Here is a 26,624-nt window from a genome sequence, read left to right on the forward strand (position 1 = left end):
AAAAAAAAAAGAAAGAAAGAAAGAAAATAAACATTCAAATACCATCCTAGCAGAGAATATATTCCATTTTGGTATAAATTCTACTTCAAAAGATATTCTGATATACTTTGTGAGTTTTATTCCATTCACAAATATTTAAGCCTCCTGCAAAGAAAATATCTTGGGTTTCCATCAGCTGTGTGAAAGTTTAAAAGCCCAGAAATACAGCTTACCATATATGAGCTGAAAATTACACAATTTATATTAATTTAAGGAAAGTATTGGAAGACCCAATTTAATCTGGGTGGAAATGGGCAGTTTTCTATGGTCATCTTTTTCTGGAGGAAGAAATAAGCAAATGCAATTTAAAAATAGCCATAGTTACTCAAGACAGATCTGCAGAGCAAGAGGTTCATTCACATTTTAGGCCAATTAATAAAGAATGCTACAATACCTGCCTTTCTGAACATAGTAAAAATGAAAATTTTGGATACAGAAAATGGACTGTGAAGAAAAGACGTATCTGTGATACTTTGCTTAAAAGATAAAATGTGTTTATTGAATTCTATATATGCATATAGTATATAACTTTTCACATTTGCAAGTCAGCAAGTACTTCCTTCTCAAAACTGTGGTAGACAGAAACATTATTATCCCATTTTACAGATGAAGAAACTAAACTTAGATAAAGTTATCCAAATAATCTAAACCACACAGATAGTTAAGTGGCAAACTTGACTGATCCAAGGTCTACAGTCAGTGGCAAAGCCTGATGGAACTAAGGTTATCTGAAAGTGTTACTGTAGGTCGGCCTTTCTAGACTTTCTATATTTTATGTATCCAAAAATAGAAAAGGGTCTGTAAAATGCTAACATGGCTGCTCCCAACTTGGTATAAAGATAATTGAATATGATTATAGTTAGTTGAGTTTGAACTGACCTATGACCTAGAATTTCGAGATGTTAATTACACCCACATAATGTCACTCTCCCTTAATGCACCTCCATGCTCTTTCCACTAGATGGCTATATACAGCTTTCACATTTTTTGGTGCAATCCAAAAGATTACCACTGACATTTTACATTTTACATAGTTGAAAAATTTTGCTCTTACCCTGTAAAAGAGAATGCTGAAATCACGTATCATTTTCACAAGGTGATGGGTCTGTTCATCTGTTAATTGACAAACCTTAAAGTGGAAAAAAACAGTGGAGCCCAGTTTCATGACTTGCTCATTACTGTAAGAAATAATATGCCTTGCCAATTCTGTGAAAGAGAACTGTAAATAGATTTTGAATACAATTGACCTTTGAACAACATGGGTTTGAATTGCGAGGGTCCACTTATACGCAGATTTTTTTTCCGCCTCTGCCATCCTGAGACAGCAAGACTGACCCCTCCTCTTCCTCCTCAATCTATGGAGGAGGAAAATCTTTATGATGACCGACTTCCACTTAATGAATAGTAAATATAATCCTTACGATATTCTTTTTCTTTTTAGAGACACAGTCTCACTCTATTGCCCAGGCTGGAGTGCAGAGGCGCCATCATAGCTCACTGCAGCTTCAAACCCCTGGGCTCAGCCATCATTCCGCCTCAGCCTCCCAAGAAGCTGCGACTGCAGGCGCAGACCACCACACCTGGCTCTTATAATATTCTTAATAACAATTTTTCTCAAGCTTACTTTATTGTAAGAATACATATGTAACAATAAAACATACAGAATATGTGTGAACTGTGTTATCAGTAAGGCTTCTGATCAACAGTAGACTATTAGTAGTTACGTTTTTGAATAGTCGAGAATTGTATATAGATTTTCAGTGGGGGGTGGTTAGCACCCCAGTTCCTGTGTTGTTCAAGAGTCAATCGTATATGCATATCTTCTAGAGCTCTATTTCTCAGGGATCTATTTAGTATCATTAACAGTAATTTTATTTTGAACTGATAATATTACTGACAAAAATATGATTCCTATTTATAAATTTTAATTATAAATTCAAGCATTTATTGAATATTTATTCTGTATGAGACACCTTCAAAGTCTCAGCATTGTCTATCAGACACCTTGAAAGGTCTTGCTGGACTCGAAAAAAAAAAATTACCAAGAACAATATAAAACAGAAAGAAGGGAAGGGAAAATAGGTACAGGAGTAGATGACCACCAAGGTCACGATCGAGCTTTAAAAAAGATATGCATTTATATACATGCATTAATATCAAATTACTTATTAACACATGGAAGAGCTCAGACACAGACCTTACTGCAGAACTTTTTTCTGACACAGCCTGGCATAAATCTCAGTGTTACCCTTGCAGAATTATTATTTGGCACATGTGCTGTCAATGGTAATCCCGAAAGAAACCGTCTGATGCCTCGTGCTTGTTGTCTGTGTGTCAATATGACCCTTCAACGACACAGGTTTGAACTGAGCAGGTCCACTTAGATGTAGATTTTTTTCAGTCAAACATAGATGAAAAACATAATATTTGTGAGATGTGAAGCCTGCATGAGCGTAGGGCTGACTTCTTGTATAGCAGTCTCCCTAGGGCCAACTACAGGACTTGAGTACGCATGGATTTGGTAAAGGCAGTACTGGAACTGATCCCCTGTGTATACCGAGGGAAGGCTGCATATAAACAGACACATACACGTACAAAGAAAATCATTTATCAGTGACTATAAAAGTGAAAATCTAATCAACATAGTCACCCTGAAAGTATTATAAATATTCCTCAGTTGTTCACTTAAACTTTAAAACTTGCATACATCCAAAACATTTATTACTTTCCATATCTTACATACTATATTAAGTCACACCTTGAAAGGTTAAACTGTACTTTTCAGTAATTTTGTACATGTGCTTTTAAGAAGCCAATAGCTAAACTTCAGAATTTTTTTTTTTTTGAGACAGAGTCTCACTCTGTTGCCAGACTGGAGTGCAGTGGTGTGATCTCTGCTCACTGCAACGTCTGCCTCCCGGGCTCAAGTGATTGTCCTACCTCAGCCTCCCAAGTAGCTGGGAATACAGGCGTGTGCCACCATGCCCAGCTCATTTTTGTATTTTTAGGAGAGACGGGGTTTCGCTATGTTGGCCAGGATGGTCTTGAAGACCTCTTGACCTCGTGATCCACCCATCCTGGCCTCCCAAAGTGCTGGGATTACAGGCGTCAACCACCATGCCTGGTCAATGTCATTAATTTTTAAACCCCCAGGCATTATGGGTAAATTATCTTTTCCTAGATGGATGGCTGGCTGGAAGCAGAGATAAAAAGTAGATTATCCGTGCATCACAGATAACAATACCCTGGGTTCTTTTTTTCAAAAACATCTTTCATAGAGGTCTAAGTGATTTTTCAAAGCCTCACTCTTGTTAAAGTTCTGTTTCATTACTTCCATACTGAACTCACTTGTTCCAAGTATCAAAAAGCAGAATCTAATCTAGACCTATCATTAACTGGCTTCTTTTAAAGCTTAATTCCTACTAATTTGGGTATGACTAAAACTATCTAGTAAGTATCTATGCAAAGTAAACAAATAACCTGGGTTTATGTAACAGATAATTTAGTTAATAGAGTGAATTATGTACAAAATAATTCAGCTAAAAGAGCTAAAAAATTAATTTAGTTAGTAACAACAGGTCTTGATAAAAGCCCTAATGTAGCAGTCTTTCCTAGAAACTAAAATGTATGTATTCTACCTGGGTTTGGGTTCTCACCTCTCTTACCCTCTTAGAACATTGCCGTATTCATCGCCATTCCGTTTTCTACAGGTGGAACCTCTGCCCTTCAAGCACTTTTTTTTTTTTTTTTTTTTTTTTGCAACATATAAATAAGTTCAAGTCTCTCCAGTTGTAGAACAAGAACAAAATAAAGTAACAAACTCATGTCTTGTCCTGGTATCCTCTCTAGCAGGTCAATATTTTCCCTTCACTCTGGCCTATGTGAACAAGGGCTCTACATTTTGTTTCCATTTCCTCACTGATCACTTATTCCTTGGACCCTGCTGCCTGCCTTCCACTGCTATCCTTACACTACAACAGCAGCTTCTAATGTCACCAACAGCTGTAATCAGGAATACATGAATGTGTGCAGAACATGTACTTAATATGCCAGAGAGAAAATAAGTTGTAAGTTAGCTCATTCACATCTTCCACAAATATTAATATCTAATGCCTACCATACACCACAGGCCATGTTCTAGATGTTGGGATACTTCAGTGAACAAAAGCCTTGTTTTCTTTTGAGACTGTGTTCTAGCAGAAGGAGACAGCTTTTAAACCATGAGTATAATAAGTAAATATGTTGTTTGAAAGGGATACCTGGTATGGAGAGAACAAAAAGCAGGGCAAGTTAAGGAAGACTGAGAGAGTGAAATGTGGAGAGGGAGGGTGTGCACAAGGCTACTGTACGTGCGGTGGTCGGAGCCGGCTGCACCGGGAAATTGACCTGGGTAGACATGGGAAGCGGAACACCTGAAGTTTGAGGAGACTGTGTTACTGCAATGCAGAGTTAAGACTTCCATGTTGGTTCCTTCAGAGTACTGAAAACTCAAGAGATAATTTGAAAAATACTTAAAACCTACTTTAACAGCTGGGTGGAGACCACTGTCAAAGAGAGCTTCATTTTTGATGATGTTCCCTACTCCAGGCAATACGTTCTGATCCAGTAGCACATCACCTAGCATCCGGCCTTTCTGTTTCTTAACTTCATTTTCCGCTCTCAAGAAACTAAATTCAGGTGAACATACATCTAATTCTTTCATCATTCCTATTCTCCGTTGGCTTTCCATTGAGTTTCTATAGAAAGGAATACAAAACACATTAATCATAAGTCTGGTTATAATTTCACAAAGTGTCATTTAAAATGAGCTTTGCTATAAGCACTTTATGTTAATCAGGGTATAAGAGTTATATATGCAAACAACAAAGATCTTACAAATTATATTATCTGAAGGCTTCTTTAAAATGAGGTTTCATCAATTACAAACTATTTATTTATTTGTTTCTTTAGTCACACATCTGACATCCCAAACCACGCTCTGCAGTACTGCAGCTTAAGTACTTTTATTTATTTATTTTTTTACCTGAGTTCAACTGATGAGTCAAAGAAACAAATCAAATCTTTGGTGAGCTGCACTTCCAAAACAGGAGAAGCTCCATTTTTATATTTATACTCAAGTGGATTAATCATGACGGAGCCTTTCATTCCGAAATGAATCCTGAAACAAAATCAAACCCATTTTTGAGTGGCAGAAAGTATATCATTTATCAAGTTTTTTCCCTGTACTATCATTTTTTTGGATTATAAGCAAACAAATGTTAGTCAGGATAGGCACTTTTAAAGGACAGAAACCAGTAGTAATATTATTATATATTTTTCTCTCATGACTTTGTATCCTTATAAAGATAGAAGACATGACAATCAGTTTTTCAAGTCAAAAGTAAAATAACTTCTCAGAGAAATAATAAGATACCAACACTAAGCCCAAGAAAATATATCCCTGCTCCTCTTTTCTTGTCAGACGAAGTATCTTTTATTCACGGAACAGTCTAGCATCTCTTGGCATTTTCTCAGATTCAAAGGCTTGGGATGAGATAAGGCTAAGTTTAACTTGCCTATAGTTTGTGTTTTCATAAATTCTACAAAGCCACTAATATTCAAATTCCTTACTTCTAACCACAGTGGACTGGAAATATTTACCTATTGCAAAATAATATCTATGGTTTAAGACACTCTTTCCCCCCTTGTTTTGCACTAAGAAATGAAACAATTTTTTTATTCTTGCAAAATCTTATGTATCAAAAAAAAAAGAGAGAACAAGTCAAATGCTATTGTCTTCAATTCTTTTCGTTTTCTTTTACCTTTATATGTATTGGGAAGAGGAGATTTATAAATATTGACAGTTAAGTTGAAAGCCACAATGCAGTGATGAAAAATTCATAACCTTTCAGATTTTATAGGATTGATTAGCATGTCGTTTTTTTTTTTTTAAGTAGTTCTGTAAGATCTCTGATGATGAAGATCAAAAATGATTCTCAAGATGAAATACTGTGTTCCACCTTTCAAATCCTGCTCCTTATAGCTTTGTTGAGTTAATAAATATGGCTCTTTTGGCAGCAAATGTTACTGCTCTGTGCTTCTAATTGTGAAGCACCATGTTATAGTATTGTACAAAGTTAACCAGTCTAACTTTAAAAATGTGGGTTTTAAACTCTGTGTGCCCTGCTATCAATCATAAATGCATTTTGCATGCCCCATAGTTCTGACAGGAAAAATGTGTGCCTGTAAGTACTCCATAATTTAGCTTACGGAGGTGCAACCCTAGTGAAAGGTGTACAACTGTCATGCCCAGAAGCCATCATATCTAAAATCTTTTCAGCTGCATGGCTCATAAAGTGGATTCTAAATCACTTTCTATAATGAAACCACATCCACATAAAAAATCTCAAAGGTTAAGACCCAATTCAAATGCAGGAGTAGCCCCAGCAAGAACTTTAGATCAAATAAGTATGGCTCTGTCTTAAAATCCATTCATTTTAGGAAAAAAGTGCATAAAATGTTTACTTTATTTTATTTATTTTGTTTTATTCAATAGTTAGATATTATAATTGAGCACCAATAAACCAACACATCTCGTGGGTTTATTACTAAGTACCTTTGATCTTAAACTACAAAAAATATATCAGTATCATGAAAATATTTGAGGCAGAGTAAACATCTATACTGTGATAACAATTGATACTGATTTTTGTTTTAAAACCAGTACATAGGCCCATACTACATAAAGAAAAGACATTTTTAGGATTTCATTTGCTTTTCAAGATTCCTCATAATTAATTAGTTCAGGAAAATTTTATCAGATCCTTATTTCTATTTCAAGCTCCTTCTACCAACCCAAAAGGTTACCCGAGACAATTCATTCTGTGTAATAGAAGTCTACCTGCCAACCACAGTTGCCTGGTCCAAGGGTCCAAGCGTGGGCATTAGGCTTAACCTGAACAGGTCTCTGTCGTTTTCTCAGATCCTGTGCCTTTGATACAGTTGATTCAGAAATGGACACCTGTCCCAAGCTAGATCCATCAGTATCCAAGCTGGATTCATCAGTTTTTCTGATGAATTTAAAGATGTAGGACCCAGGGAGATCCTGTTAGCATTAAGAGATCTAATATGAGAGCTGTCTGTGGGAATGATTCCCAACGTGAGCCCCAGTAAAGCAAAGGAAGGTCTCTATGCAGAGAGGAAGACTACAGAAGATTTTGGTGAGGAACAGAGTGAAGAAATGAAGAGAATCCTAATAGCTTTTAGTCTTTGCTTGCTCTAGTTCTCCTTGAAGCCTGTCTGTATTCTCTTCAGGTTTTGTAAGATACTCCATATGATTTTTAAAATTTTAAAAAAGTTTTTGGTACCAAAGTCAACAAAAGATAATAAATAATTATTGAATTTGCTTGAGTTGGGCTTCTGTCACTTGCAACCAAGTTCTAATACGAAAATTGTGCCCAAACTAAAAATTCAATTAATAGTAAGAAAATTCCTCTCATTAGAAATAGCTTCCTAAACAACCTAGTAAATAAGCCCGGATCCTATTTTAAGAATCAGCTGTATTCTCCCAGCTATCACTGTCAGAATAATCTGAACATCCTTAAGCAAGCACAAACAGCATAAACAAAGCAGTACTGTCACAGTTTCACATTAATGACAACTACATTTTGCAAATAAGGCAATTGCCTATAAAAATTTTCAAGTGGTCAGAAGTGTCCTAAGGGTAATAAAGAGTGTAAAATGTAGGATATAATAGTTGTAAAACCTATGCTGGGAATTTGAAAAAAGAGAATGTAAAAAGATACAGTTTTAACAAAGCTAAAAAAAAAAAAAGGAGTTCTGCTTCTCCTTAGAATACAGAAGGCTGAAAGTGAACATAGCTACCACTCCAACAAGGACAAAAAAAAAAAATCACATTATCTACAAAATCATACATTTTCTTAAGCCCATCAGAGACACGGGATTGCAACGCAACCAGGTAAGCTACATTCCAAAATGTGACAAGCCCCTCCATGGAAAGTAAAGTCAGAATACACAAATTGCTTCACCTATGGCAGAGCACAAGAGGAAGAGAAGGCTACTATACAAATGGGAAAGCAGAAAATTGCACAATTTTCAACAAACTTTTAGATACCAAATGTGGGCTGGTGTGACAGTTTAGAATCCCTGGAACCCCAGACACAAGGAGAGTACACACTCGTGGGCCCACGTGAAAGATATGAGTGACAGCAAGAGACCTGAAAGAGCTGCTCATGCTGGCATGACCCCTGTCTTCATGAAACTCTGTCTGCTTCCTGGACACTTCTTTCACATGAAGCCAAAGTCTTAAAAAAAAGTCTTTAAGCTTCTGGGGCCAAGGGAGAGGTAGAAACAAAGATCACATCTGTCCTGGAGGGAGGAACAGGAAACTTCCTCTGCCCAAACAATATGTCTTATACTGAATAACAACCATAAGCAGTCTGCCACAGGAGAGCAGCAGGAAACCCTTCAGCCACCCAGCCCAGGCAAAGGTACTCTGGCCTGTTGAGGGTGAGGTAGAAGCAAAAGCCATCTGTCCCTAGAATTAAAACAGAAAATCAGCTTTGGCACAAAATACTGATACAAAGAGAATCCGCTTTGGATGATACAAAGAGAAATCCGCTCCCACTAAAAGAGAGGGAGGAAGCTCTCAGACCCAAGTACACCCACAGATGCAAGGCAGAGCTTGGCTGCCATAGGAGGGCAAGTGACAGTAACCCTAAGAAAACTGCGACCTTGAGTTTTACATACACAAAGGCCTGCCCAAGTCTCAGGCTAGTCCAGAAGTAAAAATCCCCACTATCTCCATCATGAGCCTCCCATTGAGTCACAAGCAACAGCAGCCTACATGGTGGTGAGGTAAGAACATGGAGAGACTTTCTCTGTGACGTGAATATGCAAGATGTGCTGAAAGCTGACAGTCGAGCAGCAACAGAGAAACCATCCACTGCCAATCCAGTCCACACACAAGGCATAAAGTAGCAGTAGCAGCTGGAGTTTTGAAGTTGTTGGTGCACTGAAGACAACCCAAACAAAGCAAAACTCAAACCAAGGTCAATTACTTTACTAGACTCACTCAATCCCTGACAGTAATGACTGATAGAAGAAGCATGACTGTTTCTGAGCTTAAATATTATTTAGTTCTTATTTGTCTATACATGGTGTCTGGGATTTAGCTTTTCATCTTCTATAGACAATGTCTAGGATTCAAAAAAAATGATAAGACACATATATATACACAAAGATTAAAAAAGTGTCAAGAGATAAAGATATCAAGAGATAAAGCAGTCAACAGAGCCAGACCCAAAGATGCACCAGATGTCAGATCTATGAGACAGGTGATTTAAAAGTAATGTTAAATTAATTTTAAACTTAAAATATTGATTCTTAATCAAATTTTATATTGCATATTAGTTATTAATATGTTAATGATTTAACACATGTAAGGATCTAGTATAAAGGCACTTGAACAGGTGTGATATTTCAGCAGAGAAACAAAAATACATGACAGCAGGGATAAGACATTTCTTCAATAAGCAGACCAGCAGACTGCACAGAGCAGAGGAAAGAATAAGTTAACTTGAATATAGATTAATAGAAATTATCCAAACCTAAGAAAGAGAAAAAAAGATGAAAAAGATAAAACAGAGCATGTTCCTTAAATATGCCTGGAGTTTTCTTTCTTGAGAGGTTTTAGACTATCAAATCATTTAAAACATAAAAAAAACCTCCTATGATTTACTTTTCTAGAGTAGGTTTTGATCATCTGTGTCTTTCAAGGCATCTGTCCATTTATTTTAGTTGTTGAATTCACGGACATAAATTTGTTATGTAATATATAGTGTCCTATTTCTATTCAAATAACAACTTGAGGATCTGCAGTAATGTTCCCTTTGTCATTCCTCATAGTGTTTATTTGTGAACTGCATTGTCCAGTATGGCAGCCACTACTCACATGTGGCAAATGAGCACTGGAAATGTGAGTAGTTCAAATTCATGTGTACTCTAATTATAAAATACACAGCAGATTTTGAAGACTTAGTATAAAAAAAGAATGTTACATAGCTTATCAATAATTGTTTATATTGTTTATATGTTGAAATATTTTGCATAGGTTAATAAAATACGATATTAAAATTGATTTCTTTTTGCTTTAGTTAATGCGGCTATTGGAAGATTTTAAATTATATATGTCTCCCGTGTTTACATTGGACTGCATTGAGCTAAAAGTTTATCATTTTTATTACACTTTTCAAAGAACCAATTTTTGGTGTCATTCATTTTATTACACTTTTCAAAGCAGCAATTATTTGCTTCATTGATTTTTTTTCTCTATTGCTTTCATTTTTAAATTCCATTGATTTCTGTTCTTATCTTCATTATTTCTGTCCTTCTGTCTGTTTTGGGTTTAATTAACTCTTATTCTTCTAGTTTTTTATATGGAAGCTTAAATCTTAGAGAATTTTATTTATTTATAATAAACATTTAATGCTAGAACATTCCCTCAAGCATTACTTTAGCTGTGTCCTACAAATTTTGATCTGGTGTTTTCATTTTCATTCAATTCAAAATATGTTCTAACTTCCTTGGTGATTTATTTGACACATGAATTTAGAAGCACAATGATGTCCAAATACTTAAAATTTTTCAGCCAGGTGCAGTGGCTCACGCCTGTAATCCCAGCACTTTGGGAAGCCAAGATGGGTGGATGACCTGAGGTCAGGAGTTCGAGACCGGCCAGGCCAACATGGTGAAACCCCGTTGCCACTAAAAATATAAAAATTAGCCAGGCATGGTAGCAGGCGTCTGTAATCCCAGCTACTCAAGAGGCTGAGGTAGGAGAATCACTTGAACCCAGAAGGTGGAGGCTGCGGAGAGCTGAGATCGCTCCACTGTACTCCAGTTTGGGCAACAGAGCGAGACTACATTTGAAAAGGAAAAAAAAAAAAAAAGATTTTTCTAGGTATCTCAATAATTTCTAGTTTAATTCTGTTGTAGTCAGAGAGGATTCTTTCAGGATGTCAATACTTTTAAATTTGTTAAGTCTCATTTTGTTTTCCATAATCTGGTCAATCTTGCTGAGTGTTCCATGTGCACTTGAAAAGCAGTGTTGTTGGGTAGAATGTTCTCTACTTGTCAGCTAGGTCAAGGCGGTTGATAGTGTTGCTCAGGTCTTTTATCCTTACTGATTTTTGCCCACTTGTTCTATCAGTTACTGACAAGAGAGTGTTGAATTATTCAACAATATTAGTTTCTCTTTGCCCTTTCCATTCTAGCAGTTCTTGCTTTACATCTTTTGAATTTCTATTAGGATTACTATATTTTCTTGATGAATTAACCCCTTAATCTTTATTTAATGTCCTTCTTTACCCCCAGTAATATTCCTTGATCTGATAACTACTTTGCCTTTATTCTAGCTACTCCAGCTTTTTTTTGATAAGTGTTTCCATAGTATTTCTGTTTCCATCCTTTTATTTTAACCTGCATCCTTATATTTCAAGTGGTTTTCTTATAGGCACGTTATAGTTGGGTCTTGTGTTTTTATTCAATTAATTTCTGCCAAATAATTGGGATGGTTAAATTATTTGCATTTAATGTGATGATTTTAATGCTTTGATTTAAATCTACTATATTACTATTGTTTTCTATTTGTTCCATCTGTTCTTTGTTCATCTTTTAATGCCTTCTTTTGGATTGAGCGTTTTTAAAAATTATATTTTATCTCCATTAACAGCTTATTACTTTTACCACTTTTTGAATTTTTTTTTAAGTAGTTGCTCTAGGTTTTATAATACACATCTTACACTGTGGTAAGTGTAACTTCAAATGATATGCAAAACGTATATTGCAACAACCTTAAAGCAGTGTACCATCATTTTCCTATCTCATTATTTATACTATTGTTACTCTGACATATGTTATAAAGTCCACAATAAATTGTTACTATGCTTGCTTTAGATATAGAACATAAAAGAAAAACATCTTTTATGATTACTTCCAAGTTTCCCATTCCCAGTTTTTTCTTTCTGTAGATTCAGATTTCTATCTGTTATTATATCCCTTATGCTGGACAGACTTTAACTTTTCTTGCACTGTAGGTCTCCTGGTACTACATTCTCTTAGCTTCTTTGTTTTTTTCGAAAAAGTCTTTATTATACCTTCATTTTTAATAGACATTTTAGATGCATTTAGAATTCTGAGTTGAGACATTTTTCTTTCAGCAAACATTGCTTGGTTGTCTTCTGTCTTATATAATTTCTGTAAGTGTATTTATTAGCTTTGTTTCTTTGTATTAATATGTAATGTTTCTCTGCTTCCAGCGTTTTCTCTTCATCTTTGGTTTTTAGCACATTGGCTAGGTATGTGTGAGGGACATTTGGTTTGGTTTGAGGTTCTTTTGCTTCTTCGATCTGTGGTTTGTTTAGAAAATTCTTTGCTATTTAAATCCAAAGATGTCTTCTGTTCTTTCTTTCTTTCTTCTAGGATGACAGTTACAAGAATGTTAAATTATGTGATCTTCTTCCATAGCTTTGTTAATCCTGCACAATTCTTGGCCATTACTTCTTTTAAAAATGTCTTCAGTTTTGTTTTTTTCTCTTTCCTTCCTGGAACTCCAAATACATTAGACCAGTTGATGTTATACCAATAACAAATCTACACAAATATTCTAGAACATCAGATAAAACTCATTTGGAGGCCATCATTACCCTAATACCAAAATTAGACAAAGGCAGTAACAGAAAAATAACACTACAGTGCAATACCTCTCATGAAGACACATGCAAAAGTCCTCAATAAAATATTAACAAATCGAATCCAGAAACATATAGAAGATAATGTATCATGACAAAGTGGAGTATATTCCAGAAATGCAAGGCTCATTCAAAATTTAAAAATCAATCAATGTAGAAGTCCACAAATAAACATATGAAGTAAGAAAGGTAATATGATGATCTCAATAGATGCAGAAAAAATACTTGAAAAATTCAACGAATTAGAAATAAAAGGGAAATTTTTTGATTTAATAAAATAAAATAAAGCTAAAATCATAGACAACACGGCAAACTTATTTGCTCTTACCACTACTACTCAACAGCATGCTGGGGTTCCTAGCAAGTGCAATAAAACAAGAAAAAGAAATAAAAGGCATATAGGGTGTGGGGGACAAGGCGAGGGAGAGTATTAGAACAAACACCTAATACATGCGAGGCTTAAAACCTAGATGACAGGTTGATAGGTGCAGCAAACCACCATGGCACATGTATACCTATGTAACAAACCTGCACATTCTGCACATGTACCTAGAACTTGCCCAGTATATTTTTTTTTTTAAAAAGGCATATAGATTAGAAAGGAAAAAATAAAACTGCTTTAGTTCACAGATGATATGATTATCTACATAGAAAATGCTAAAAGTATACAAGAAAAAGCTACTAGAACTATAATGAGTTTAGCAAGTGTATTAGTCCCTTTTTACACTGCTGTAAAGAACTTCCCTGAGACTGGATAATTTATAAAGGAAAGAGGCTTAATTGACTTGCAGTTCCACATGGTTTGGGAGGCCTCAGGAAACTTACAATCATGGTGGAAGGTGAAAGGGAAGCAAGGACCTTCTTCAGATGCCAGCAGGAGAGAGAAGAGAAAGAGAAGGGGGAAGAGCCCCTTATAAAACCATAGGATCTAGTGAGAAGTCACTCACTATCACAGGAACAGCATGGGGAAACTGCCCCATGATCCAATCACCTCCTTCCCTCGACACATGGGGACTACATGCTCCCCACACGTCGACACGTGGGGATTACAATTCAAGATAAAATCTGGGTGGGGACACAGAGCCAGATCATATCAGCAAGGTTGCAGGATACAAGGTCAATATACACACAAAAATTGTATTTCCATATTCTGTGAATGAACAATTAGAAATTCAAACTTTAAAAACATACCCTCTACAATAGCACCAAAAAAAACTCACTTAGTTACAAATATAAAATACATCCGAATCTGAAAATTATGAAATACGGATAAAGAAATGAAGGAAGATCTAAATACTTATTAATATATACTGAAAGAAATGAAGGAAGATCTAAATACTTATTAATATATACTGTGTTCATGGAGTGGAAGACAATAATGTTAACATGTGAATTATCACCTAATTGATCTATAGATCCAACACAAGGCCAATCAAAATGCCAGAAAGAATTCTGTAGATATCAACAAGCTAAGTCTAAAATGTAGAAAGATAACTAAAATAACAAAAACAATTTTGAAAAAAAAAAAAAAGAATAAAGTCAGAGGACTGACACAACTTAATTTAAACTGACTTTAAAGCTACTCTAAGACAGTGTATTATTGGTGAAAGGACAGACACAAAAAACGATAAAAGAATATCATTTTATCTGATATTCTTCTCAATGAAGACTTCAGAAATAGACCCACACATATGTGGTCAACTAATTTTCAACAAAGTTGCAGAGCAATTCAATGGAGAAAGGATAATCTCTTCAACAATGGTGCTGGAAAATGCACAGGCAAAAAGACAAAGTCACCTCCTGCCTTGTACCATATACAAAAAAGAACTCAAAATAGATCATAATCCTAAACAGAAGAACTAAGTCAATAAAACTTCCAGAAGAAAACAAACAAGGAAATCTTGATTAATTTGCATTAGGCAAATATTTCCTAGACTGGTCACAAAAAGTATGAATGAACCATGAAAGAAAAATTTGATAAATTAGGTTTCATCAAACTTAAAAGTTTTTAATCTTCAAGAGACATGGTTAAGAAAATGAAGAGAAAAGCCACAGATTGAGAGAAAATACTTGAAAAACATGTATCTGATAAATGGCTTACATCTAGAATATATAAAGAATACTATAACTCAGTAATATTAAAATATATCCAATAAAAAGAGAAAAAATTAATAGACACGTCACCCTACAAAATACACAAACAGCAGATAAACACTTTGCATCAGATATCATTAGTTAGTAGGGAGAAGAAAATCAAAATCATAATGAGATATGCTGTACACCTATTAGAATAGCTAAAATTAAAATGACTGACAATACCAGGTGCTGGCAAAGATGCTGAGTAACTGAAATTCTCATACTCTGCTGGTAAGAAAGCAAAATGGTACCACCACTTTTAAGAACAAATTGGCAATTCCTCTTAAAGTCAAACATATACTTACCAAATGACTTAGAAATTATTATTATTATTTTTTTTTGAGACGGAGTCTCGCTCTGTCGTCCAGGCTGGAGTGCAGTGGCACGATCTCCACTCACTGCAAGCTCCGCCCCCCAGGTTCACGCCATTCTCCTGCCTCAGCCTCCCGAGTAGCTGGGACTACAGGCGCCCGCCACCACGCCCAGCTAATGTTTTTTTGTATTTTTAGTAGAGATGGGGTTTCACCATGTTAGCCAGGATGGTCTCGATCTCCTGACCTCGTGATCGGCCCGTCTCGGCCTCCCAAAGTGCTGGGATTACAGGCGTGAGCCACCCCGCCCGGCCATGACTTAGAAATTCTAATCCAACGTATTTATCCAAGACAAGTGAAAATACATGTCCACATATATATGTCATATGTATGTGAATATTCATAGCAATTTTAATATTAAAAACTTGAAACAATCCAAATGTCCATCATCTGATGAATGAATTAACAAAATACGGTACATTCATATAATGGGAGACTACTTAGTAAAAGAAAAAGTACTACTGATACTTCAAACAATATGAATGAATCTTAAAGTATTATACAGAGTAAACGTACACTTCCATTTCCCCTAACATGTTATGTGACAGTACAGAAACTATGTTGAAGCTGTAAAACTATTTTATAAGTAGTATATGATGGATTCAATAAAGACATTTCAGCAAACTAAAAAGAATCATTATACTATCTCTTGCATAACTGATTTGAGGTTCATACTCACTTTTTTTTCTTTCTTCTTTTTTTTGAGACGGAGTCTCGCTCTGTCGCCCAGGCTAGAGTGCAGTGGCCGGATCTCGGCTCATTGCAAGCTCCGCTTCCCGGGTTTACGCCATTCTCCTGCCTCAGCCTCCCGAGTAGCTGGGACTACAGGCGCCCGCCACCTCGCCCGGCTAGTTTTTTTTTTTGTATTTTTTAGTAGAGACGGGGTTTCACCGTGTTAGCCAGGATGGTCTTGATCTCCTGATGTCGTGATCCGCCCGTCTTGGCCTCCCAAAGTGCTGGGATTACAGGCTTGAGCCACCGCGCCCGGCCCATACTCACCTAAATCCCAATAAATTATAAAATCAATCATGTATAAGGCATTTCTAAAATGGCAAAGCCTCCAAAATATCTCAAATATAGTTTCTGGTCTCTGAGCACATATAAGTGCAAAAGCCAGAGGGAGTAAATCACAAACTGGAAACAGCAAATGGTCTTGGAAAAATATATTTATTTATTTATCTATCTGATTTTTGAATTTTAGTCCAAAATGCCCAGCTATGTCCATTTTGATTAAAATGATAGCTTAAATGTGAGTGCAGCTGGGTGAACATGCATATAAATATTTGCATACATTATACTGGCAATGTGGCAATATATGCATCCAAAGTTAATAAAGATTATACCTGGTAGTGGGATTGAGAATATATTATTTTACACTTATTTTTTCATTATTTTTCAGTTTTTTCTACTGAGTACTTGTTACATTTATAGCAAAAACTTCAAGTGACGTTTGTGTTGTTTTAGTTGAAGGGTTACTGGAAAGTGTTCAGAAGTTGTACAGGTATTAATCACACATAACACCACAACAGTGCTCCTAAAATAAATGTATAGCAAATAATTTTTAGTATTCCTTGGCACTATTGGGAGCACTTAAATATATCACTTAGTAGGTAGAGAAGTAATCACTCTCTATTATGTATCTTTCTGATGTGTGGATTTTTACAGGGCAGATTCTTTTAGAGGGCTATGCTTGTATTCTACTTTCTTTTCTTTTCTTTTTTTTTTTTTTTGAGATGGAGTCTCGCTCTGTCGCCCAGGCTGGAGTGCAGTGGCCCGATCACAGCTCACTGCAAGCTCCGCCTCCCAGGTTTACGCCATTCTCCTGCCTCAGCCTCCCGAGTAGCTGGGACTACAAGCGCCCGCCACCTCACCCGGCTAGTTTTTTGTATTTTAATAGAGACGGGGTTTCACCGTGTTAGCCAGGATGGTCTCGATCTCCTGACCTCGTGATCCACCCGTCTTGGCCTCCCAAAGTGCTGGGATTACAGGCTTGAGCCACCGCGCCCGGCCTATTCTACTTTCATTAACAAATGAATCCCAGGAGATTCAACAAATGACTCCCAGGAGATTCATGGCCCGACCTGTGAGATGCACATACTTTATAACTAAACTCTGCAGGCAATTTTGCTTGCGAAAAGTTGGGTATCAAGGGAAAACTGAGCAACCTTTAAACATGTTTCCTGCTATATGCTCTATCAAATGCAGATGAGCCAGGGTGGGAGGGAGGCAGAAGTCAAAACTCAAGACTACATTTCTATTGCAGGTGCACAGACCTGCAGCCTCACAAAGAGACCACATTTCTTTGAGAGAGTTATCCATTCCTCTAAGAAGCACAAGTTGGAAGTACATTTTTTGAACTTATGTTACATTGTGAAAGGGGAGCAACTGATTTTAGGTTCAGATTCCAACAGCAGATCTGCCACTGACCTTGAATTGTTAGATCCAATAGTTGTTACGGCTGCAGGAAATTGAAAGGAAGCAAGCCATTGCATTTTTCCCACCCATATACTGACATAGGTACTCTCCAGGGATGGCACTAGTTCAATGAGTTTGAAGAAGTGATTGTCCTTGTTTAGAACTTCATGGAACACTTACTGACAGCCCTGTACTGAGAAATGACTTCCCCCTTATCAGTCTGGTGGAGAGCACTTGATAAAAACCCCTATCATTCATCTTACAGAAATAAATCTGTACCTAACACCAGAGAATCAATAACATATCAATGTTTTCAACTATCGTGCATAGATTCCATTGTGTACTACTCTATCCAGAGCTACGAGTTTTCAATCACATCAATATACTACAGCAGTAATGTAACCTGCAATATATCATTACTGCATGAACAACTAGGCATATGCTGATGTTATCAATTCCAGACTAAGAAAAACCATGAAGTGACAATGTTGTCCAAGGACAGCAGCTGCTGACAATGAAAAGAGAACACCTCAAAGGAAAAGCAATTTCATAAACCCTGGATTCCTCTAAATATGTGGTAGGTGAGATGCAATAAAGAACAATCATATAGTATCATCTCTTTGTGACAACTATTCACCTCTGGTTAGCATCAGGTTCAAGAACAGGTCTTTTAAGAAGGTGATAACTGTGGTCAGTATCTTTAAACAGCACTAAAAACGATTTGAGGAAGCAGTACCAATTTTTACAGTTGGCAAAAGCTTAGGCTAAACTCAGGAAAGACAGAATGAGACTGGGTAGACATATTAACTCAAAGGCCGCTTTCATTTTCCTGCAAAAATTAAATATGTCATCATGCATCACAATTACATATATTTTGACTTTTTCACCATTAAGTCACCCAAGGAAGTAGGCTGCTAGTCCTTCTCTGCCAGTATATTAGCCATGAATTTCCATGGGAACTGTGAAACAATGGAGAACCTGTTATTTCTCTGGAAATTTTTTACCTTCTCCAAGTAAATTTCCAAATTCCATTCAAGGCTTCAGAGAAAGCAAGGAGCCAGAAAATATTTAAAATCAAGTGATACTTTTAAACCGAACTAGGGCCTATCACAAACATAAAGTAACCAATGTCACTGAATGCAATAAACATTTGGTAAAAACAAGGAGAGACTTGCAGTATAGGGAGCTTGGGGACTAGCAAAACAGATGTGTTGCTCTAATACATCTTGGGACGCTCTGTAAAATGACTGTCTTCCAAGTAATGATGACATCAGAATTTATTCTTCGGCTGCTTATTGATTTCCATGATAGAATCACAACCTCTCATATTGGAACTCTCTTAAAAACACAGTACTTCCTATATGATTAAATGTGACACCCAGCAAACTCCATCTAGCCTTCTACGCATCTTTAAACTTAGAGAGATAAGATGTACTGTACAGGCTTATCTTACCGGAAAGCTTTTGGTCCAAAGTACATAAAGAGCTCCTTCCCCAAAGTTTCCACGCCACTATAAACGTATCCATTAAACAGGCTGCTGGCATCATTATTATTCAGTGCAGAAGCCTAGTAGAAAATACATATACACACATAAACACACACACACACAAACTCTAAGCAAAATTATAATTTAATTCTTAAATGTGTTTATATTACTTCATGCCCAGCTGCATTCCAATGAGAAGAATAATCTCCAACAAGTCAGGTAATGTAAATGGCTGTTTACATATTTTGTCAAATTACTATGCAGTCATTTAAAGAGAGAGAGAGGCCAAAAAAATTAAGTGAAAAAAAGGAATTGGCAGACAATCAAAATAAAGTTTCTTCCAGGACCATACAGCTCTGTGCATATGAAAAGAAAGCACAGGAATACAACACAAATGTTTTAAAACTAAAAATTGGAATACAGGTTCTTCCATTTCCAGAAGTATAGCCAAGTTCCCTCAAAGAGTGGTCAGACAAAAACAGCTACAAATGATAGATGACAAAATATTAAAACAAAGTATTTTTAACTACACCAATGAACTGTTAGGCTAGTATGAGATAATAAAAGGTCAAAAACTAAAAGTGGGAGAGAATCCTGAGAGGTAATAGGGAGAGTCCTGAAGCCAGCATGTACCCTAAGGGCATTGATTGAAACTAAGGAATGAGAGCTTCAATCTTTATGTCTTGTGAGGGTGCAGGAGATCAGAGATAAAAACCTGGGGCCCCCTGAATAAGGGTATCTAATTTGAAACCTGTCCTCTTCCAACCACAATGTTAAGAATAAAGAAAAAATCAACTCATATTCCCTTTCCCCCATCAGCCTTGCAAAACCAAACAATACATTGTTAGAATTACAACATCTATGCAGAATCCTATAAGATATTTGAGGAAATTATAAACATGAATAAACAGAAAACAAAAATATAAAATACAGGTTCTTCTGTGGGAGAATAAAAGAAAGGGAGTTTGGTTTAGATTTCAGTAATGCCCTTCTTCTTAAACTGGGTGTTACGTATACTGGTGTTTCTTATGTCATTATTTTTTATTATTTAGATGTTTTATAAACATTATTTAATTTAAACTCAAAATGTAATAAAAAATGTAAAACTTAAGACATGCATAACTATCATATAAGATAAAACAGGGTACACAGAATTACATCTATGTATTAACTCAATCTAAAGTAATATCCTCATTTACCTCTAACTTCTTTGTTTTTCTCTAATGGGCCTAAGGATCCTCAGAAGATTCTGAATGAAACTTTGGTAGGCAATGGGAGTGGGGAAATGTCAAGATGTAATTATAAAACAGCTTTAGATATAGAGTCTAGAAATAAGTCACAATTTTTCCTCAGTTTAAAGTGAAATGATATTGCTCAGTGATTCTCAAACTTTTGGTTTTACAGACATTTGTCATTCTAAATGCTTAAGATGGCATGTCCACTCTATTCTTTATTTCACTAAATTGGACTTTGTTAAGATACAATCACAGTATTTTAGCTCAAAGAGAGGTAACAGGGAGATGAAGAAAAAAAGATAGAGATGAGAGACATTCTTCCACTAAACCCACTCAAGGTTGAAATAGCTACAGTCAATGCCAGAATTTTCCAACTGCCTACAGTTCAGGCGATTAGCTTTATATAAACCTTCTTTGTTTAAGAACTGGAGAATCAATCACTGGCTTAGAATGTCAGATAAATGCACAGGAGTAATTAAAAATGAGAGCAATCACTTCCTGCTCTGCACAAATCATAAAAAAGAAACTGTTGGAGACGTAGGTATATGCCACCATGTCATCAAAGCTCAGTCTTTGGTTTCCCTTTCTGGGATGAACTCCAGTACCTATCAATAATTATCAAGCACTGGGAAGGCAGGCTTGAGTACTCAGTGAGGAAAAAACACATTTGCCTTGTTTTTATATAAGTCAATCTTTTAAAGCCCTGAATTGAGAAGTACCAAGAATCTTGATGCTTTTCTCCCTAACAAGGGACTTTAAGTCACTCAAATACACTTCAGGTCAAGTATAGAGTATGATAGTGGGTTTTAAGGTAGGTTTCCATGACAACCAATCAGTATGTAAAAAGTTCTTATAAACTACCCAGGACACTTTTAAGATGATGATATACAAAGCAGATATAGATATTCGTCTCAATATAGATTAAGTTGTACATTTTCAGGATCTCAGATTTAAGTTCTTATTAACATTTTGAACCCTCATTTATAAGTCAATGATCACAGCCTTGTTTTCCCACCACTCCAATGTCAACAATCTCTTATCTTTTCCCAATATTCTTTACTAGCAACTTGTTTTAGCCATACCCTGTGAAATCTTCTAGTTTTTCTTAGAGCTCCCAGCAGAAGCCAAGTAAATGTTAACCCATTTTATACACACACACACACACACACACACACACACACACACACACCCTTCTCTCTCTCTCATAGATAGTAGCATTCCCCACTTCTTGGGTAGGAAAGAATTTGCTACTACTGCCACTCCTGTGCTTTAATCTCCTTTACCCCTTCAAGTGTTATAGGTTAAATCGGATGCAAAGACATAAGAATTATACATTAGACTTTGGAGACTTGCGGGGAGGGATAGAGGGGCATGAGGGATAAAAGACTACACATTGTGTATAGTGTGCATTGCCTGGGTGATGGGTGCACCAAAATCTCAGAAATCACCACTGAAAAACTTATCCATGTAACGAAACACCACCTGGTCCCCCAGAAGCCTACTGTAATAAAATAATAAATTTTAAAAGTTAAAGCTGAAACTCAACATATATCTAATGTCTGATAGGCCAATTATGAAATTCTGTGTCAGCTGCCACATCACTGTTTCTCACTGCACCTGATTGGCTCACTTCCCTTCTTCCAAGATGGGAAACCATCTGACTGGCCTGCACTCACTACTTGTCTTCTCCCTTCCTGGACCTTCTTTCTACTACTTAGTTCTGACTTTACCAGGTTTTATAATGGCTGCTAGCAAAGAGACAGAGAAATAACCTTGAAATAGACAGTGCTGTCACAACACCTAATAAGATAGTGCATGAGTCCCAAATGTCTCATGTGAAGTCTGCTCACATCACCACGTTAACAGCTTTGACAAGAACTTACACCATTTAGTTAAAAACACCAAAAGTCAACACCTATAACAGTTCATGTTATTCACTTGGCTTTGTCTAAAACAAAAGTGACATGTGACTTCTAGAAAGATGATCCTCCTCCCTGTTAAAAATGGCTGTTTACTTGGATAAACTCATTTTAGAAAAGTTTACTGACCTTCCACTACGTCTCAGGCCTCGTTCTAGAGGCTCAGGATGCATCCATAAATAAAACAACTAAACCAGCTGCCTTCATGGAGTTTATGTTCTAGTAAGGAAAAAGAGTAGGCAATAAACACAATAATACAGTATGTTAGGACATTTGGAAAAGAGATGGGAGATGTAAAGGAGAGATCAAGATTGGGGGAGGGTGCAACAGGTTGCAATTTTAAAGGAGCAATCATAATTTCATCAAGGAATTGAAATTTGAGCAAGTTTTAAATAAGTGAGCCATGCTCCAGGCAAAAGGAACGACAGAGCAAAGGCCCTGCTATGCCATGGCCCAGAGAACAAGAGGAAGAGCAGTAGACAGATTTTCTAATTTTACTCTATCAGTTCTGAAAACTCTGCCAATTTCCTGGGGAAGTTTTCTACTCCATGAAGACAACTACCCCATTATCAAAACACCCAAATCTAATTCAGCAGTACTGCCCCACTGAGTTTTGTTGTAATTGGCAAACGAAAATACCTACAGAAATAATAAGTGTAAAATTTTTTGAACCATTTAACCTCAGACCACCATATGACATACATTTCAGGTGAGATCAATTGAAAAAACCAACAGGAAAACCTGACAAACATGAGGGTTCTTAATGGAAACCTCAACTTCTTTTACCCCAATATTAAAATGCTTAGGACTCCTAATAATGTTTATTAGGAAGAGACACAAAACCAGCCATCCTGATTTCTACCAGACATTTTCCCTCAGGGAATTCCTATGTGATAAATGAGCCTATAAGGTCCTGCCTCAAGATTCTGTAGCATCTACACCATGGGGAATATGGTTCCATGCACAGTTTATGAAAAGCACAGCTGAAACATCTCCCATAACCAATGCTGGGGATAGGCATTTTAAAAAAAGTTTTATTTCCAGGATTTATGCCTCAAGGCATCAAAGGTTATCCTGGAGCAGACATCTATATCTGCAAATCTGCGGTCATCTATCAGAGATTTTAGCAAGTTCTAACCATGGTGGACGGGCACCGTGGCTCACGCCTCTAATCCCAGCACTTTGGGAGGCTGAGGCAGGCGGATCACCTGAGGTCAGGAGTTTGAGACCAGCCTGACCAACATGATGAAAACTCTACTAAAAACACAAAAATTAACCGGGTCTGGTGGTGCGTGCCTGTAATCCCAGCACTTGGGAGGCTGAGGCAGAACTGCTTGAACCCAGGAGGTGGAGGCTGCAGTAAGCCGATCTCTCAACAGCACTGTAGCCTGGGTGACAGAGCGAAGACTCCATCTAAAAAAAATAACAAAGTTCCAACCGTGGAAAATGATATGGCCATTTAGCAAACAAAGTTTTGGTGGACAGTGCTTCAAACCTTATGGTTACTGGGCCACTTATTAACAAGAAAAAAGGTAATATGTTCCCTTGTAAATAAATTCTCTTGTGAAAGGAAAAAGAGTCAAAAATACAAAGCCCCCAATATACTTAAATGCATGAGACCATTATATATTTTCACATGGCTGTCAATGGAAATTGAAATATGTCATCCTAGCTGACAGAGCCTCAAAGAGAACCTCCAGTTAAAGTCTTAAAGGTGTAATACGTGTCTTATTTGCTCTACTGGTGTTTTACTCTATTCTCTGCAATTAAAAACAACACACGATATGATCTTTAAAAAAATCAAAACTCTGAAATTACAAATGTTGAAAAAAGAGGTTTATTGCCTGATGAATGTTAATATTGTAACATACATGTTGACAGAAGAGCAAGTGAAGGAATTCACAGGTACATATTAACTTATAGAAAAACATTACCCTAAAAATATCAAATGACTTCAGCGCAGCAGAAACTCTTCTAGCTACAGATGCTATATGACCTTGGCTTGAATATGTTTAAGAATTCCTTTTTTCATACCTGATGGTATTTGGGTATTAAAATAAAATGTTAGTAAAACCTCTCCCTTGCTCACATATATGGTTTGTAATTCTCTCTGGGGCTAGGGTCTCCCCACCTGGACAGCAGGATAATCTTGAGGCTTTCTACCTGCCAAATTTCACATCGTATTTTCTAAACCACTGTCACAGGACTTACTATACTGAATTATTATTTGTCTGTGACTTGCATTTCTCCCCCATGGGTCTATAAGCTCTCTGGGGACAGTAACAAGTTTAGCTAATATCCTTGATGGCTTTACACAATGCCTGGGGTTCAGTGAACATTTGTGGGATTAAATAGATACCTCCTCCTTTAGCTCTGAAAACCAAGTGTGACTTTAAAGTATACACTCACTGCTTCCCCTCCCATCATCCCCATCCTGCTTGACTTTTCCCAAGATATCTTGGCAAAATCTTCTACTCTACCATCTACTTAATCTCCTTTTAAAATTCATTAACATCCCAATATCTTATTTTCTAATTACCTGTAATGGAGTGAGAACATAAGAGGACCAAATTCTCATGACTACTAAAAGTCTTAATGGAAGTAAAATACTCTACTTACCAGAATTTCCCATAAAATTAAAAGAACCATATGGGAAAGTTTAGGGAGGAGTTCCTCTGTGTTTAGTCACCAGTCCCAGAATACCTGGTTTTTATTTGACATGTTTACTTACCATTTAAATTGTTGCTCTAAAAAGATCTAATCCAATACAGTAGTTCTCACTTATCCAAGGGTTCACTTTCTGTAGTTCCAGTTACTCGCGGTATATATAGTACCATAAGGTATTTTAAGACAGAGAGAGATACCGCATTCATTTAACTTTTATTACAGTATAACTGTTCTGTTAAGAGTTACTGCTATTAATCTCCTACTGTACCTAATTTATAAATTAAACTATCATAGGTTGTATGTGTAGGAAAAAAGATAGCATATATAGAGTTCGATACTATCCATGGTTTCTGGCATTCACTGGGTGTCTTCGAATGCACCTTCTTTGGATAGGTGGTACTACTGTGCTTAATTTTGGTTTTGAAATGTCATATAAAGATTTTTTTATTCAGTTGTCTATCATGCGGATGGTTTACCCAAGTCAGCGGATTCCTGGTACTCTATCATTTCTAAAATAATCAGCTCTGGATAATATACTTGGGATAAAATAAAATTTTCAACTTATGATTGCCCATTGCAAGCACCGGCATATATCTTTCACTGTTCTTTTAAAACTCCATCTTAAGGTAAAATTTTGGTATACAGGTAATGGTTTGTTCCACTTGTTTTAATAGCTATTGTGTACAAACTGGGCAAGGCTTTTGCAATAAACCTAAGATTCATAAGATACTCTCTTGTCCTACCATAGAATCTAGGGTTATCACTTCTCTACAAGCTTTTGCTGCTCAAATTCAAAAACTAATTTCCATAAGCCTGTTATCTTTGCTATAACTATACACAATTGCCCAATATACACTTGACTTTCTCATGTTGACCCGTATAATCCATTACTGTATTATTTGAACATTTCATCCTTTTTATTTTTTTCTGAAATAAAGACGAAAATCTCCTTTGACACAATTTTAAGTATGATTGAGAAGGGTTCACCTTCCCATTTTCAAGTGGCTTAATAATATGAAATCTTCAAAACAACATATATTTTCAGAGACAGCACATGATTTATTGTGCTGATTACCATTTATCCTGCCTATCCATGGGTGGACAAGGAAGATAAACTTTTCAGAGCAGAATAAGACTTTTCCATAGATAAATGTTTCAACTCTAGTGCAGTTAGGTATTTTCCCTATAGAGAAGAAAATACCATATTTACTTTCATAGTCTCTCCTCTTTTCCTCACATGCTTTTCCCCCCAATACAACAACACTTTTTAATCAGAGATCACTTATATACCAGTCTAAGTCATCAAATAACACAATTTTAAAATGATTTCTAAACAACAAAATAGGGGTCTTCAGGCCTAGTCATCAAAACATATTCTACAATTTTCTAAGTGCAGGGCCTTCAAGCACTTACTGAGAGATTAAAGACTTTGTACCTTATCTGAAGGCATCAAATGATTACAAACCCTTCATAAAAATAGGGTATTCCTCAGATAAATGGGTCTGGTGAGAAAGCTCTGATCTAGAAGAAAAAGGAACAATTCCCAGGATGTTTATTTTGCTAGGCACTAAGCTAAGAATTTTATATGCTACTTAATTTAATCCTGA

General features: G+C 36.4%; 1 protein-coding gene across 1 annotated transcript in view; it reads right to left on the reverse strand.

The window, feature by feature from the left end:
- NEIL3 (nei like DNA glycosylase 3) overlaps positions 1-26,624 on the reverse strand; it is a 55,581-nt gene that overhangs the window by 24,041 nt on the left and 4,916 nt on the right. The window contains exons 2-5 of the mRNA XM_017879146.1: positions 19,164-19,276; positions 5,063-5,197; positions 4,562-4,775; positions 1,094-1,168 (exon numbers count right to left, since the gene is read on the reverse strand). Coding sequence (XP_017734635.1) covers positions 1,094-1,168; positions 4,562-4,775; positions 5,063-5,197; positions 19,164-19,276 — 537 coding nt within the window. The remainder of the gene's footprint in view (positions 1-1,093; positions 1,169-4,561; positions 4,776-5,062; positions 5,198-19,163; positions 19,277-26,624) is intronic.

Source organism: Rhinopithecus bieti, unplaced genomic scaffold (assembly GCF_001698545.2).
Source record: "Rhinopithecus bieti isolate Rb0 unplaced genomic scaffold, ASM169854v2 scaffold_9996, whole genome shotgun sequence".
Lineage (NCBI taxonomy): Eukaryota > Metazoa > Chordata > Mammalia > Primates > Cercopithecidae > Rhinopithecus > Rhinopithecus bieti.